We start from the raw sequence: 16,326 nt of genomic DNA, 5'->3' as shown, positions 1-16,326 counted from the left end.
ATTTGAATAGCAAAGTAAAACAAAGTCAAATACCACTGTCAGACAAGATATTCTCAACACATGTATCCAAATTTAATTAAGATTAAATCATATATTCAACCTCAAAATGTCTCAAAAAGTAATGAAATAGCATCTATTTAGGATTTGTTTGTTTGTTTTTTGAATGCCAGAGTAATTGTATGTGACAGATACATACACTTTTACATTTTGTTCATGAAAAAATAGTGGCTGTGTTTCCTTAAATTGCTTGTGCAGGTAATTTAGAAAAGAATCTGTTTATGAGTTGTTGATGCATGAGACACTGAGACATAATGTGTAGCACACCGCCACTTTAATTCTGCTTAGATTAACTACTGTGCAATACACTGTGTCATTAAGTAATGAAGTAAAAAAAAGGTTTTTTTATCTGTCTGCACTTGTTGCTGTGATATGCATGGGTCTAACCTCTTTAAACATGTTTATTAAAACCTAACATAGGCAATCATTTTATACTTGGCAAACACAGGGAATCTAGAATAGATTAGGACCCAGAAACTACACATTGACTCTCTCTCTCTCTCTCTCTCTCTCTCTCTCTCTCTCACCCAAACACATTCACACAACCACACATAGCAGTCTGAGTTAGATTGAAATATGCATAATTGGAATAGATCAGAAGCTCAAATTAAATATGAAATACAGAGAGGTGACTGATATTAAGCTTGTTGGAATGTACATCCACAGTACCATCTCTGATTGATTGAGAAACTTATATGTGTGCAAAAGCCTGTCTCAGTTTAACTTTGTGTGGAGAGTGGGTGCACGTGTGTGTGTGTGTGTGTGTGTGTGTGTGTGTGTGTGTGTGTGTGTGTGTGTGTGTGTGTGTGTGTGTGTGTTATGACCCTTATAGTGTGGTAAGATGGTTATGCTAGCCCTGCCAAAATAAATTCTCACAGACATGGCACTGGGCTTCACATCCTCTCCTAACAGGTACATGCATATAGGAGTGGGCTGTGCAACTCACTGCAAGCCAAGTGCCGTTTGCTCAGAAGCAGGGTGAAGTAAGCACGCTGGGCCCTCGCACCTGGGCCAGGCCCGAACCACGGAGACAGCGGGGTGCTACGCTCCTGTCTACATCCCCCACACCCCCAGCCCTCCGACCCCATTCAGCGAGCCTTGTTCATCATCTCGCCGCTGAAAGGAAATGGAGTACTAGAACTGAAAGCACCCCCCCCCCCCCCCGAACTTTCTGTAGCTCTGTAAACCAGAACTTCACATATGAACTGATCTGAAAGGGATTTCTCTTTGTAAACGGGCAGGGTGTCATCGGTAGGCCCTGCTTCCAAATTGAAAGCCACTTTTCTTTGTTTTTTTCATTTTCACGTCCTTATGTCCATTTGGCTGTATACCTCTGTCTCTGACTCGTTTATCGGTGTTGTTTTCTTCACAACAACGCGGCATGCAGGTGACGGCTGTGTTACTGAAGTGCCCAGTCTTAGTGAAGTTCACAGACCAGAAGAAACACGACAGAGCAGCGCATAACGACTGCGTCCAAAATCAGAAGCTTTAATCGCAGATCACAGAGCAGACAGGTGCCAGAGAGCTTTGCCGCACACCCTCCTCTCTCTCTCTCTCTCTCCCTTAGTTTTTCTTCATCTTACTCTCCATCTCTCCACCCATCACTCTCTTTTCACCTTTCACCAGCAAATCTTGTCCCTTATCAACAGTGGTCGTATGCAGTCTTAATTCTGCCAAGAAGAACTGATCATTTTAAAACCCTGGTGTTTTGCTAAGCCTTGGTTTTGAACACCCATGTCTCTCCATGTCAGTTGGTCACTAAGGGGAACTGTGTCACCGGGGGCTTCAAGTTCCCAGGCCCCTCTCTGCTGAAGGTCGAGGAGGCTCACCGTGGTGGTCTTCACACGGCCCCCGGGCTGTGTGCAGGTCCAGCCTGACCTGTTCGCCAGCAGGTCGCAGCCTTCATCCTCCAGGCACGGCACCATGTCACACCACTGCTTGGTCTTCACGATGCGCGCTGTGGAGCAAGAGCAGAGACCACAGAGGGGTTACGCAACACCGAGACTGCAAACACATACCCACACACACACACACACACACACACACACCATCTCTTCAGCCTCAGTTATGTGGGCAGGCAGCACTAGCCACGCCCCCCCCCCCCCCTCCCTTACAGCCAGCTGGAAGGCCCCCGGCCTGACAGGACCGGGATGAGAACGGCCTTCTGGGTTTCTGGGTGGTGTAATCCTGCCACATCAGACTTTGTTCAGGTGACCCTGAGATGCAAATGAATAAATAATATATTTCATAAATTTTGTTTTTTTTAAAGGCCACTTAGCATATATTACACAAACATAACTTATTACATAAACATCACTGATAACAGGCACACCCAGACTGTAATGCTACTTCAACCATACTTGCATTACTATAATTTCAACATATGTTGAACACACATGCCCACTCGAATGCACCATCAGTTCAGTATTTTATTTTAGCATCAGTTCAGGTCCCTTCACATCTCCGCTTAAATTTTTCATATACAAAAAAAACAAAACCAAACATTCCTAACACAACTGCTTTGCCCAAATGAAGCAATTCCAACAAGCCAAGCATGTTATCAGAGTTAATGCGTTAATCTCCTGGCAGCGAGGTCCAATATGTGTAACCGGTTACATAAAAAACTTCTTCCTTTTTTATTCCTAATTACTTTCAATGAGAGAGTTCACTCTAAAAGCTTGATGGCAGAAAGCCCTCACTACTCTCCGTAAAAGGTGTCTGTCCTCTAATCGAGGAGAATTTTTCTTTTACATCAATTACCTTCCATTTTCTGACTATGCTGACATTTATTTTGTCGGTGCATATCTGCAGGCTGACGTCAGTGGCCTCTGAAGGAGATGTTTGGTAATAGGAGGGAAGGGTTTAGAATCAGAGCCCAGGCTAATTGCTGCAGACTTAAATCTGGCAAACTTCTGATGCGCAAAGGAAACAAAAGGGGTGGCAATCAGTCTTAATTGTGGGTCTAATTTAAAGCACCAGTAATCACAGCAATGAAGCTGCTTAAGTTATATTGGTGTCACCTCTCTGATCTGCCAATCACACAAAAACCATGCAAGAGCACTTAATTATCCTTCGCATATGTGCACACGTGCCCACTCACCTCAGAGCACAGACAGACAAATCAATTTCACACAAAATCCCATCAATCAGGCTAGTCGTTTTACACGACAGCATGTAAAGTAAAACATGGGAGATAAAAATCATTATATAGAATGGAAGATTAAAGATTGAAGTGGTTAAAGAGTTGGTGTGGAGCGATGTGCCAGCAGTACCAAGGTCATGGGTTCTGTTCCAAGGGAACATGTGTGCTGTCATGCTGATGAATCTGTAAGTCACCCAGGATAGGGGCCAAATGCTGAAACTACAAATCAGTAAACAGGCATGCTGAAGCCAGGGTGACTTCCAGGTATTAGTCTTTATAGATGAGGTTCCCCCAGTAGTCCAATAGGGTGAGTTACCGCCTTCCGCTATAGAGACATGTTCAAAAGTGATAAAGAAAGCAGAAGTGGCCTGTTTATTAAGGTAATATGTCCTCCCAGACTGTTTCTGTGTTTGGCAATTTGATGGCTATGGCCTGTTAGCCTCAATTATTAATCCAATTGACCATAGAGCTTGCGGAGGGTGCACCTGCGTACCTCGTCCAGGCCGAGCAAGCATTTAAATCCCCCCTTATTCCGCAGCCCTTTATCTGATGTCATACATCAACGATGCGCCAGTTCTGCCAGCTAATCCGGACTCTTCGCGACAGCGCTAATCAGTTTTGCCCCCTCCGGTCCCGTGTGGTGTCGCGAGCCCCAAGCCACCCCCTGACGTGAGCGTCGGGATTGGATGGTGCCCTGATATAATAGAATAAAACCAACCTGGGTGTAATCTGGTTGCTGGAAAGGGTCCGGGCACAGTTCATCTGCCCGTGATAAGATGAGGAATAACACCATTACACCCACAGTGGGACACTATCTCAGCGAAATGCTATATCACACGCATGTCAACGGCCCGCGACCCCGGGTAATAAATCCTGGCTAATGCCGAGGCAAGTCGGCGCCTGGCAGGAGGCAGGAGTGGGCGAGTTTAGTGGCGGAGGCCAGATCCCATCGTGGCTGTTTATCTGATGATGCATCTGATCAGGTAACAGGCCACGTCGGCATCCTCCGCATGTGAAAATCTGATCTATGATGGGTGTAGCCTGAATCAGCACTCCGTCTCCCTACACTGCCCGCCACCGCGTCTGGGCACCATGGACGCGCCTTGCGAGGGTTCCTCCGTTCGTGTTTCGTCGCCGTCGGTGGGATCCGTTTCTGGTCTGGGAGCGCCTCCGCAGAGATCCTGTCGCTCGGACCGAAACACGATCCGTCAGAACCGGTGGGTCGCTCAGACGGAGGCCACACAGTCCCCGGGGCCGTGTGCCCCTACTCTCCTGCCCTGCTGCCCACCAGACCCCATTTCTTTCATGGCATTAACATTCCCAGCAGCACATCCGCCGGCTAATGACTTTTAAGCAAATTCAGTGTATCTTAATTATACTCAGGCCGCCTTCAGGACGGCAAGCCACTGTACCCTCCGACCCCACCGACATCATCCCCACATGCTGCTCTTTCTCTTTTACTGCTAATTTCTGTCTTCTTTCTTCTCTCATTCTCAACACTGCAGCATAAAACACCACACACACACCCACACACATGCACGCACACACGCACCCCCACCCCACACACACGCGCGCACAGCAGCGCATTCCCACTGCCCAAACAGAGGTATGTAGCCAAGCTCCCACCATGAGAAACTCTCCTGCAGCTTTTAGAGGAGAACAAAGGAAGAAAAAAAGAAGGACAGATGAACAAAAGTGCTTCAGAAAATTCCCCAAATGATCCCCCAGTTTGCTTTCATCACGCAAATCCTCTTTCATGATTCTTTAACAAAAAAAAGCAACAGAAGAAGAAAGAAAAGGAAATGAACATAGGATGTAGTCCAATTAGTTCCTGAGCTGGAGACCCACCAGGCCCTTGCCAGGCAGGCCAGTGAAGCACGGTGTGAACCGAGAGAACCTTTCCCTCCACCCCTCGCCACTTAATTAGCTCCCAGCGTCTCTCCTCACTCTCTGCAGCCCGGTTCTCACACTCCGCTACTCTGCTGTTCCATTGGTCGGATGACGGCGCACCCCAAACCCTGTCGGCAGTCTTTCCAAAGCATTGGCCTCACAAGAAAGCAACTCCGGCGTCGTATATCTTGGCGCTCTTCTGAGGCGTTCCAAGACAAACAACGCTTTGGCATTTAGTACCCTGTCGCTGACAACGTAAAAACGAACGCAATTTTGCACCGTGAAACGCCATCTGTTGTTTTTCTGTTGTGTACAGTTTTCTGTGTGTGTGTAAAAACCAGAGTAACCTTTACTCCGATAAATCAGCTCTAATTGCTGTCCATCTCGCTGAGTTTAATCAGGATGTCCCCCCCTCCCGTCTTACTGAGGGACATGCATTTATCCACTCAGCGCTCCGGTAAATGCCAGGCTGAGTCGTAACTGGCAGCAGCATTTGGCGCGCCCGTGTTTGTTTGCGGAAGCACCGTCTGGCCGCGGGGGCCTGCCTACCCAGCAGGGCCTGGCGTGCGACGCCCCGGCCCCGAGCGATATCGTGGATGCACAGATGTGCGCTGACATTTCCCCTCCCGCCACAGCCGTGAGACGCTGTAAGCCAACGGTGGAAATGTCAACCAGGACAGGAGCGGCGGTGGCAGCGATCGTTTAATAACAGCCGTCTGTAGCGGGCGGAGCAGCCGCGCCACCAGCCGCGCCACCGGAGGATCGCGCCTCCTCCTTCCTCCGCCCGCCGACTGTAGCTCTGGAAAAAAATTGTTCCACGTCCCATTAATAGGCTACAGGGCTCTGGATCAATTACACATGGAAATCCAATAACAATGTGCTAAATGTTGCAGTTTAACCTACGTGATGCCCTTTACTGTTCTGAGTGAGAATCTGCAGTGATCAATTTTTATAGAAATGAGATTTCAAGTCAGAAAACTTCATTCTGAGCTCTTTCAGGGTTTTATTGGTTTCTGACCAAATTAACGGTCATGCAGTGTTGATATTACTGTGAAATTCATTTGCTAAATATAGATTAGAAACTCTAAAACAATTAACCACGTGTTCCTTACTTTACAATGAAAACTTCGTTTAGTTCGCTGGTCCCCTCAAAAACATTATTGCTCTTCTTCTCTCTAGCATTAGTTCTCCATCTCATTGATGATAAGCTGTAGCAAAAAAAAAATGAGTGAGCACCTGTGGCTGTGCTGAAAGATACCATGCAGCCTTTTGGAGAATATCATTTCTATTGATATCACCAAATCAATAACAGAGTTTTACTCAGAGGATGTTGGATTTGCTCCCTACTGGAAAGTTTTCACTAAATCACATTTTAAATACAGTTGTGGTCAGAGGTGCAGACTGACCAGTGGGATGAGCTCATTTGTGAGAAATTTACTGCACCAGTGCTGGGCTTACAATCATGAGAATGGACATTAATTATAGGCCCAGTCATAATCATGGCTTGAGAACTACAGACATTATTAAAATTCATATAATATGATTCTGGGTAATTCTTGATAAATCAAGCAAGTTGTATCTATAAAAAGAAAGTGTCAGTATAATACCCAAACACTGTTTTTTGCTTGTTTGTTTGTTTGTTGAGGTGAGTAAATATAGGCTGTAATTTTGTTGGAGATGTACAGGCCCTGTCTTTTATATTTTGTAATACTCTTTACTCACTCCTGCTATCTGAATGTCATATACACTATAAACTCAACTGATATATAAACTCATCCGACCAACCGGACATAGTAGTGATGGACAAAGAGAAGAAGAGGGCTGTAGTGACAGATGTAGCAGTCCCATGTGATTACAACATCAGGACCAAGGAAGATGTGAAGCTCCAAAATCCCAAGGGCTGAGAGAAGAGCTGGAAAAGATGTGGAAGTTTAAGGCAACACTGGCTCCCCTGATAATAGGAACACTAGAGGCTGTGGCCCTCGGACTGGGAGAACGGCTCCAGCAGATCCCAGGAACAACATCTGAGATCTCTGTGCAGAAGAGTGCAGTCCTGGGAACAGCTTGGATTCTGCACAGGACCCTCAAGCTCCCAGGTTTGGTAGAGGACCCAAGCTTGGAGGACAAAGAGGCTGCTCTGAGGAGACAGAGCAGGAAATGTTTTATGTACTTAATTCAGTTCTTCCTCCTTCCCAAAGTCTTTTTTCTTTCTTTCTTTTTATTTATTTTTTTGGTAGTTAGCAGAGATAAATATTTTTAAGTGCTACATTTGCCTGTCAATCTAAAGTAATTCAATTTGCATTTGATATTCCTGTAATGAATTATAAAATAGAAGTCCAAGAAAAGTATTTTGTAAGTTAAGACTAAGCTGAAATGGCTGTAATGTGCAATTACCAATACCATTCTATCAGGAATTCATTCTTATCTTGCTTTAAGCACAAAAGAAAATATCCTATTCAATTTCAGTTTCCCTGAGAGAGAAAAGGACTGTATAGCCTGCGAAAAATCTTTCTAGTCAACACGATCAAGCAGACAGTAGACGTTTATCCTCATTAAAACATTTGCTTCTCTCTGTTAATTTAAGGAAGTATGCCTCTTGACAATACTGTTAAAAGAAATCAATATATCTGTCAGTCATATAAAAGATATCAGAGGCTTCATGTATTCAGTGACTTCCAGAGGTCTCGGTGCAGCAGAGAATTTGATTGTGTGCATCTCACCATTTCCGCACCATTTTTATTCATCCCAGGAAATGTGTCTATTTATCCATCATTATGCTACTGAGAGTCAGAGCACTCACTTACTACTTATTTATTTCTTTTTTGTTTAGCAATGTTGTGAAGCGTGATGTGAATTCTCCTGCCTTGCTCTCCCAGCGGCTGCCGCTCCCCGTGTGGAGAGCAGGCGGCTCCCGGCCGGGCACCCCTCTCCGGTCTTGACCCAGTTAAGGCGGGTGCTGACTGATGACCGTGGCAGCAACCTGCAGACAGGCTTTACAGAGACAATAAACGAGCAGCATGTGGGCAGGGTGGAGCGAGATTTACTCGTTTTACCGTGCACTCCTCTTCCTTCTGCGCTTTGATGCCCCGACACCTGTCCGATCTCCTTGGCGATAGGCTGACCCCCCCACCCCAACCCCCAACCACCACCATCCCCCGCCAGGTCAGAATCTGCCTAGCAGCCCGTGTGGGCACGTGGCGCTCTGAGATCACCCTCCAGTTCTTATCCCTGACCTTATGTTGCCTTTGATCCTGCTTCTCTCAGCAAAGGAGGACAGAGGGCCTGCAAAAGTCAACTCAGAATACAGCGCCGCAGTGATGACTGCCCGCTGTGTCAGTGCACGGTGATGAGCACTCACTATGTAAATGAAATAGAATCTACCTGCGGCGGCGTCACACATGATGCCTTGTGCTAATTCGTCTCAGGCCAGGTAGGATCATAGCGCACCACCGAATACTAATGACCCTAATTGGCTATGCGCCACACATGCTAATGACATTTTATAATTGTCTGTGGCGCCAAAGGAACCCACGGCACTTAGTGTTAAGCAAGCCGGCTAATGTCTGCTGATAACCGAGTGACCGGGAGTTTTAACCTGACATTTAAGGGAATTGGCTCCAATCAATAGCAAAGGTTACTGCGACGGTGCCCAGAGCACAGCTAATACCGAGCCGGACTGAACCCTCCCATCTAGTCACTCTCTTGACTACTCGGCCGTTCCGATCGATTAAAAATGACGGTCAGCAGGCTGGGTCGCCTCTGATCCCCCACCGACGGTAGCCTCCCGGAAACGGGGGAAAAAACAATCGGCATGAGCCAGATTACCGCTGATCTGAGTGTATCGGAGAAAAGAAGCAAATATTAACTCTGGGTTTAGGGACCAATGCAGCTTCTTCCTAGATGCTGGGTTTGCTGTCCTCTTCCTGATGTTTAAGCAGGGCCCTGGGTATTTGACATCCCAATCGCATGACGCCAGGGCCACAGACCCTGATATTTAACAGTCGGCACCCTGACGGCGTGGTGCGCCGCTGGGACATACTATTATGAGCTCTGTCATGCACTGTCAGGGCATTGTTCCCTTAGATTGTAAACAACTAATCGATAGCTCATTTGTCACTGCAGTCTAAGGAAACAAGTTTTCAGGGATCCACTTTCCAAACCAAATGAACCAATCAATGCTTGCTCCACTGAGACCCTCTTAAAGAAATGGAAAAGGTGGATCTCTCTCTGCCTCTCTGTCTCTCTCTCTCTCTCTGCCTCGTTCTCTCTTTTGTCTGCTGCAAGCGTAACAATTCCACTGATTCACAGGCTCACTAGAGGGCAGCTGTTGGAATGCATGGGAATGCGAGACTGGGGCGAGACTGGGACGAGACTGGGGCGAGACTGGGGTGAGACCAGGCCGGGCTGTTCTGCTCTGATGCCACTTTGTGTTTAAGTGGTGAACAGAGTGTCCCTGTCAGAGGCCCCGCCCTGACTGCAGTTGCCGGGTGTATTATGGCCCTGCCACACTTACTGTCCCTCAACAAATTCAGCGGCAGCTCAAGCACTTGCCAGAAAATGTCTCCGCGGGTCACCTGCCCACATTATTCTATACCCTTTCTCTCTCTCTTCCTCACACACACACCCACACACACACACACACCCACACACACACACACACACACACACACACACACACACACACACACACACACACACACACCCACACCCACACACACACACCCACACACACACACACACACACACACACACAATTTCTGTCTTCATACCTTTGTTTCTCTTTCTACTCCTCTCTCACTGACACACACTCTGTCTATTCCCCTCGTCCCCTGGCCTGTCTATCAGTCTTTCATTCACTGTCTGTTACACCCCCTGTCTAACTTTCCCTCTGTCTCCTTACTATCCCACAGAAATGAATTCAGCTCCACTACCTCACACCTCTGATACGGCTTGTCAAATGTCAAGGGCTCGCTGATGTCAGGAGGCCATAGTCCTCTCTCGGCTAAAAAGGGAAAACCAATATAACCAAAAATAACGGTGTGTGCGCTGTCCAACCCCTCTCTGACTGGTGTGGCCTCGTCCTTTCCATGTGCTATTTTAGTTTTTGGCCTATATCACTATGCAAAATAAGAGGCTGATCTGAAACTCAGCCACGCTGCTGGCTATGTCCCCCGTGCTGACCCCTGCATTGTGTCTAGCAGAGCCGAGTGAAAGAAGGTCTGTCGCTGGGGTGATGATTGCCAGAAAAGCCTTTTGCAGAAACGTCTAGTGACAGCGGGCTTTTGCCCCCTTGGCCAATCACAGACGTGTTCCTCAGTTGCCCTGGCAACAGACCCACACTTTTCCGCGGTGCTGACAGGAAGCACATCTCTCCCAGTGGTGAAGCTGTCAGCCACTTGAGCACTCGTCGATACGCAATGTTCGTTATGGAAGATTTCGGGGGGGGGGGGAATGTCAGAAATTGCGTTAGTGGTGAAGCTCTGGAGGCCTACTCCCTTAAGCACCGTGCCCGTGGGTTTGTTGTCGGGCCGGGACGACGCATGTTAGCCCCCAACGGCAACTGACATGAAGAGATGCCTTGAGTGAGATTTGAACTCAAACCTCATCTCTTTCAAAACAAGTCTGTCCTCACCACACTGTTGCGATTTACTTTATACAGTTAGGCTGTGAATTATGTGATTGTGCTGATTTTTATCTCCCAAGACCCTAAGAGCTGAAATGATGGCTTTCTTTCTCCCAAGGCTTCGGAAAACCTGGTAGGCAGTGAAAATGGAGAATGCCCCTTTGGGTTTAGCACACCTACCATTTAGCAGGTCATACTGGATGCAGATATAACCCTCCTCTGCTGTGCTCTCTCGTATGGCCTTGCAGGCTTGTGCTTGTGTTTCCCATCAGTAGCGTGCTAGCGCAATGCAAATGCCTCCATTAATATTAATGAGGGATGTCGTTCTTCCACATGACTGGGGCTGTTCGTTGGTCACTGTGTAGCTGAAGCCCTTGGCTGCGCGTCAGTCCTCCCTGGGGTATGTGCACACCACCGCCCCCCCCCACCCCGCAGCGGGGTGTTATCTGTGTTGGCTGTTTATTTTAAGGTGCAGGTCATGCTCATGATGGAAGGAAGAGACACTGACTGGCCAACCAAGACTAATTGCTCGGTGCTCGGTGAACACGTGCAATTTGCAAAGATGGCATGACGACTGAGTGACGTTCATTGAGATGAACGGCCGAATCAAAGACGTTTCCTGCTAAGCAAAGTCTCAGCCTCTGACTCAACCCCCCAAGCGAGTGCTCTCTCACCCTGGCCAGCGCTTTGTGGCTTTCATTAGCCTTCTGTCGGAAAGTCCTCGGCCCCGGGGTCGCTCCTGCAAACCCTCACCTACGCCACAGCCGATCGGTTGATCACTGCCCGATTCTGAGTGATGCATAAGGGTTAAGTGTTCAGGATAAGGGCCAGCCTGAAGGCCTGCAAGGGCTACGGTCAGCCCACCCCCTCAACCACTCCACCACGCTGATCAGAGGATCAGCAGCGTCTTCCTGCCGGAACGCCATCCAGCCTCTCTCTGCCCAGCAGACACTGACGGAGCACACGATTAACTTAGCACTGGGAGCGCTGAGTTTGTTACTGGCCCTCACTCCGAGTCTCTCTAACATAATGAGAGGAGCAGGAGACTGCAATATTAATCCATATCTGATTTATGGATCCTCCGCACATCCACAGCCCCCATTTGTATTCATTTGCCTTTGCTTTTTCTTCTTTTTTTTAATGTAGATTCATTCTGCTCACCACCCCACACCCCCCACACATCCTTGTCACCGCTGTGTTGATATAATTTTTTTCCAGGCTACGCAGTGTGGCATAACACTCTCTCATTGGCCCGTGTGGTAAGAGGTGATGCGCAGTTACTGGGCCCTGGTGAGATCCTGGGCAGCGGTGCAGCAGAGTCTGGGATAATGGCGCGTGCAGGCCCGCCACCCGCCGCCCCTCAGCTTTTTTATTGCAGCCGTGCTCATCGTCCCAAGGACAAAGGCTCCCGTGACTTCCAGTTTTCTGCAGGGCTTCGGCAAACAATTAGATGAGAACAGAAACTGCAGTTGAGCCTCCAGACACACACAAGTACAGATACACACACATGCACACACACACACACACACACACACACACACACACACACACACACACACACACACTTGCTCACTGGCCCTTGATTTCTTAACTTTTCCCTGCCTCTCTCTGCCATTTTATGTCCTTTTCTTGATTTCTGTGTCTCCTGCACGTTCTCTTGCTTTATCATGCTCCCAGCCCTTCTCCCTGCTCAGTATACACATTCCCCCCTGGATTTCTGATTGGAGAGTGGAGGAGGCAGACCGCATTTCTCTCCACATGTAGCTCAGCCCACCCGGTTCGTTCAGCCCAGTGCCCACAGCTGCCCAAACCAAGCACGCCAGTCGCAGGCCGGGTGGACAACAAGGCAACAGAACCGTTGAAGTATTACGCTCACTAGATGTTACCAAGCAAAGCTGGATCACAAAAGACACACATGTACGAAGCAAAAAAGTAGCTAAGGCTTTATTAGAATGCAAAAGTGTTATGTACATCAAACTCCTGACAATGTGGAGAAAATATTACAGCCCAGCTCTGACTGCCTAATTATCTGTTTTATCACTGCAGTCACAATAGAGTGGTCCACTACTAGCCTGGGCTCACGCAAACGCATCTGTTCCTCTCGCTCTTTTAATGAGGAACATAAAAAATCATCACGGCCCTGTTATTTTTATTTCTGTCAACACCGAATTACGTACAGCAACTTTGCGTCATGGCGACGGAGCATGGTGCTGCACCTGGATAGTTGTCACGTTCAGGCACGTGCATGTGGTGTCTTGGGACGGGGTGGAGTTGGGGGTGGGGGTGGGGAACGACAACATACGGTTATTCCCCGGAACCTTCCGCCTTCCCGATCCGAGCCAGAGCGAGTGACTGCTTAGCGCCACCCTGCCCGTCCAACATACAGGGTGTGGTTTGAGGGTCCTGGCCCACCCCTTTGTCCCCACTGCCGTGGCTACCATCGAGAGTGACGAGGGAAATGAGCAGGTACGTCAAAGCCAGAACACGGATGCCAGGTGGACAGCCAGTTTGCTTTAATGACAGACGTGGTGCTTCGCCAGGCCTCGCAGACGTGTATTTATCCGGGAGGTACGCTATCAGGATGTCAGGCCGATTAGGTCTGAGATGATTGCCTCTTTGCCTCCCTGTTACCGTGGCAGAGGTGGCCTGCTCTAAGCAGCATCACGAACCCCAGGCATGGAGGAGCGCACGACATTAGTACAGGGCGTGGCTACGAGACGACCATAGCCAGTCGTCACGGAACAAAATACTTCCTGGCTATTCTGAGGCCACTTACAGTGGACGTAAAACCCTGCCTCCCCCCCAGCGAAATTGGGGTTGATCGCGAGGTATGGAGGCTCAGGGCTGAAGTAATTAGGAATTGTTAATAGCCCCTGTAGCCTTTTCGCAAACCTGTTCAGATTGCTGCTGAGACATGCGGAGAGGTTTTCCGCTCCAATTAGAGTCACACGCTTCACGGGCAGCGAGGTGCAGCAGCGGTACGACACAAAGAGCATCGGGTGAGCATTTAGGTGCGGACGAGGCAGACCCCAGGGGTCAGCGTGGTGTCATCGCCACAGATGTGAGAGAGAGAAAGAGAGAGAGAGAGAGAGAGAGAGAGAGAGAGAGAGAGAGAGAGAGAGTGGTGTGAAGGACAAGGGATGGAAAAATGTGTTAACATTCCACTAGGCTGAGAGAGGAGGTTGGCTTCTTAAAGTCAGAGCCCAGAAAGAGCAGGGAATAAGACAAGGAGAGAGAGAGAGAGAGAGAGAGAGAGAGAGAGAGAGAGAGAGAGAGAGAGAGAGAGAGAGAGAGAGAGAGAGAGAGTGTGTGTGTGCAGTAAATGGAAATAGAGCAAGAGATACTCTGAAATGGAAGCCTCTCCAGAGGAGAGGTGCTGAAGGTAATTTTCTGAAATTGTTAACACTTTGAGAGGCATATGGGGAGGGACTTTGGACACTGAGGTGAGAACATAATACTGGAGGAAAATGTTCTTGTCTTGCACAGAGTCTAGTCTTGAGTCTGTCTGGGGCTAATGTAGTCTTATGGTGTATCTGTCATTTGCGTGTTAAAACTAAATAATGGGGCAATTTCTTTTCCAGGTGTGATCCCTAGGAACAACTTTTGGCCCTAATTACGTTTCCTTTAGCATTCTCTCACTCTCCGCCATTGTTAATATGTTGGGGCAGGGTACGGGACAGTAGAAGTGTTGCTTGGAGACAGCCTCCTCAGCTCAGCCTGGAGTCGCCTCTGCTGTGCTAGTCACTCGTTACGTCCTCCTTTACCTCTGTACACCTTTCTGTCCATGTTGACCTTTTCAAGCCGCCTGTTCTTTTGAGTTCATGCTACTCTAAACACGTTTTTCCCCTCTTCTCTTTTAATAGGACTCCAGCGTTATCTACTACTTCACATGCCCTAGCATGTCAAACATAGCGTCTGTCCCAGTACACACGAAAACTTTCAATATATGTCTTCAGAAGAACGTCGGATACGGCGCTACAACACAGAAACAAGCTTTGAGTCTAGAAATGGCTCGCTACCTTACAGTTCTGTGCATGTGCATTCTGCGAGACCGAGTTGCGCGCTAAACCCATCCTCAGTTTTCTGTCTTGGCCACTGTTCTATTAGATTTATGACACATATTCCCGGTTTGAAAACACACAATTTTTCATCTTTATCTCTGTGCAATCCGAGTCCGCCAGAATTCAATTTTAACGGCGTTCATTCGTGTCGCCGAGACCGTGTGAAACCGTGCTTATTTGAAATGTAGAATGCGCCTTCGGCCAGGTCTCGTACAGTTCACGCGCTCTAGATGCTGGACTTCGCTCCAGCGCCTCTGTTCTGTGCCGCAATCTTGCGCGAGATGTTTTTTCTGATGTTTCCCAACTTTCGGTGTTTCGCGATACTAATACAACGCAAACACGAGGTCTCTGGCATGCATGAGTTAATAATATATTAAACATCAGACTGCTCGCTTTAATAATGAAAACGCCAAAAAAAACCAACACAATTTCTGTAATGACACAGTGAAGCAAAAAAAAACAAACCAAAAAAACCAAAAAAAACAAGCAAAAACAAAAACAGCGTTTGCAACCTCTCCATTACTTGATTAATCCAATTGATGATTAATTAGATGCGAATGAGAACGAAACTAATAGGACATCAATAATAATTGACGTAGTCAATAGCCTGGAACGTTCCCCACACCTGCGAGCGCTTCATCAAAAGGAATGGCCTGGTTTTCAGAGGCGCAAGGAAGCGGTGTTGGCGCGCCTACCTGCTGCGGAGCAAACGCCATTTATTAGAAAGGGAGCCATTAGGCCAGCATCGTGCATGCATCTGCAGCGCCTTCATCACGCGCACATTAGCTCCCGCTCGCAGCTTCTGCGGCCCTGGCACGATCAACTAATTGTCTTACAAGTGCTGTGCTGAACCCCCCCCCCCCCCCCTCACCCCGCCCGCAGCTCTCTCGTAGATTCTGAGATGAAGTGATTGCTTTAAAAAAAGAGTGCAAGGCGCGCTCAGAGAGGAGGGCTTTTAAGAGCCGTCCGCTGTGTTATTCAGTTATAGAATTAAGATAATTGGGCGCGCCCTAACCGCCGGACCGTTTTAAAGGTATAATGTGGTGGGGAAAATGTCTGGCAGTACAGATTTGACATCGTGCGCACATCTTCACAATGTGAAACATTTTAACTACACAATAAATTCTCCCCCGCTTTTTCCTTCTGTCTCTCTCTTTCGCTATTTTCTCTGTTTCCCTAAAAAAATAATAATAATTAAAAAAAAAAAAAAAAAAGCAATTACTTAACATTTGGACCCTAGTCTGAACAGAGCCTTCATTGTTGAAATTGCGTGCACTCACATTAATAAAAAAGGACTCTTGAAAAGAAGGCACAAGTGAATGTTAATAGATGGCAAAGCTGTCTTAAAACGAGCTCTGCTGCGCTCGCCTTATTTCTATGCTAATGTTCATATGACACGTCCGCTCGCAGCCTCACGGGGGATTTATTTTTTTTTATTATTATTTTTTTTTTTACACTTCATATGAAAATACTCTGCACACTTTCGGCAAACCCACCACAACAGTCCTTTGATAAGCAATACACGAAGAAATAACAGCGCATTAGTCTCAGGT

General features: G+C 47.7%; 1 protein-coding gene across 3 annotated transcripts in view; it reads right to left on the bottom strand.

Annotated features, from left to right (window-relative positions):
• tafa5 (TAFA chemokine like family member 5) overlaps positions 1–16,326 on the bottom strand; it is a 74,009-nt gene that overhangs the window by 6,566 nt on the left and 51,117 nt on the right. For 2 of the 3 annotated variants that reach the window (XM_027003829.2, XM_027003830.2), the window contains exon 3: positions 1,274–2,014. In XM_027003829.2, the coding sequence (XP_026859630.1) occupies positions 1,722–2,014 (293 nt within the window). In that variant the 3' untranslated portion in view covers positions 1,274–1,721. Of the gene's footprint in view, positions 1–1,273; positions 2,015–16,326 lie in introns of those variants that run through there. The other variant, XM_027003831.2, reaches the window with a different exon arrangement.

Source organism: Electrophorus electricus, chromosome 7 (genome assembly GCF_013358815.1).
Source record: "Electrophorus electricus isolate fEleEle1 chromosome 7, fEleEle1.pri, whole genome shotgun sequence".
NCBI lineage: Eukaryota > Metazoa > Chordata > Actinopteri > Gymnotiformes > Gymnotidae > Electrophorus > Electrophorus electricus.
The sequence above is the reverse complement of the archived record's forward strand: the minus strand, read 5'-3'. Positions and strand labels throughout refer to the sequence as shown.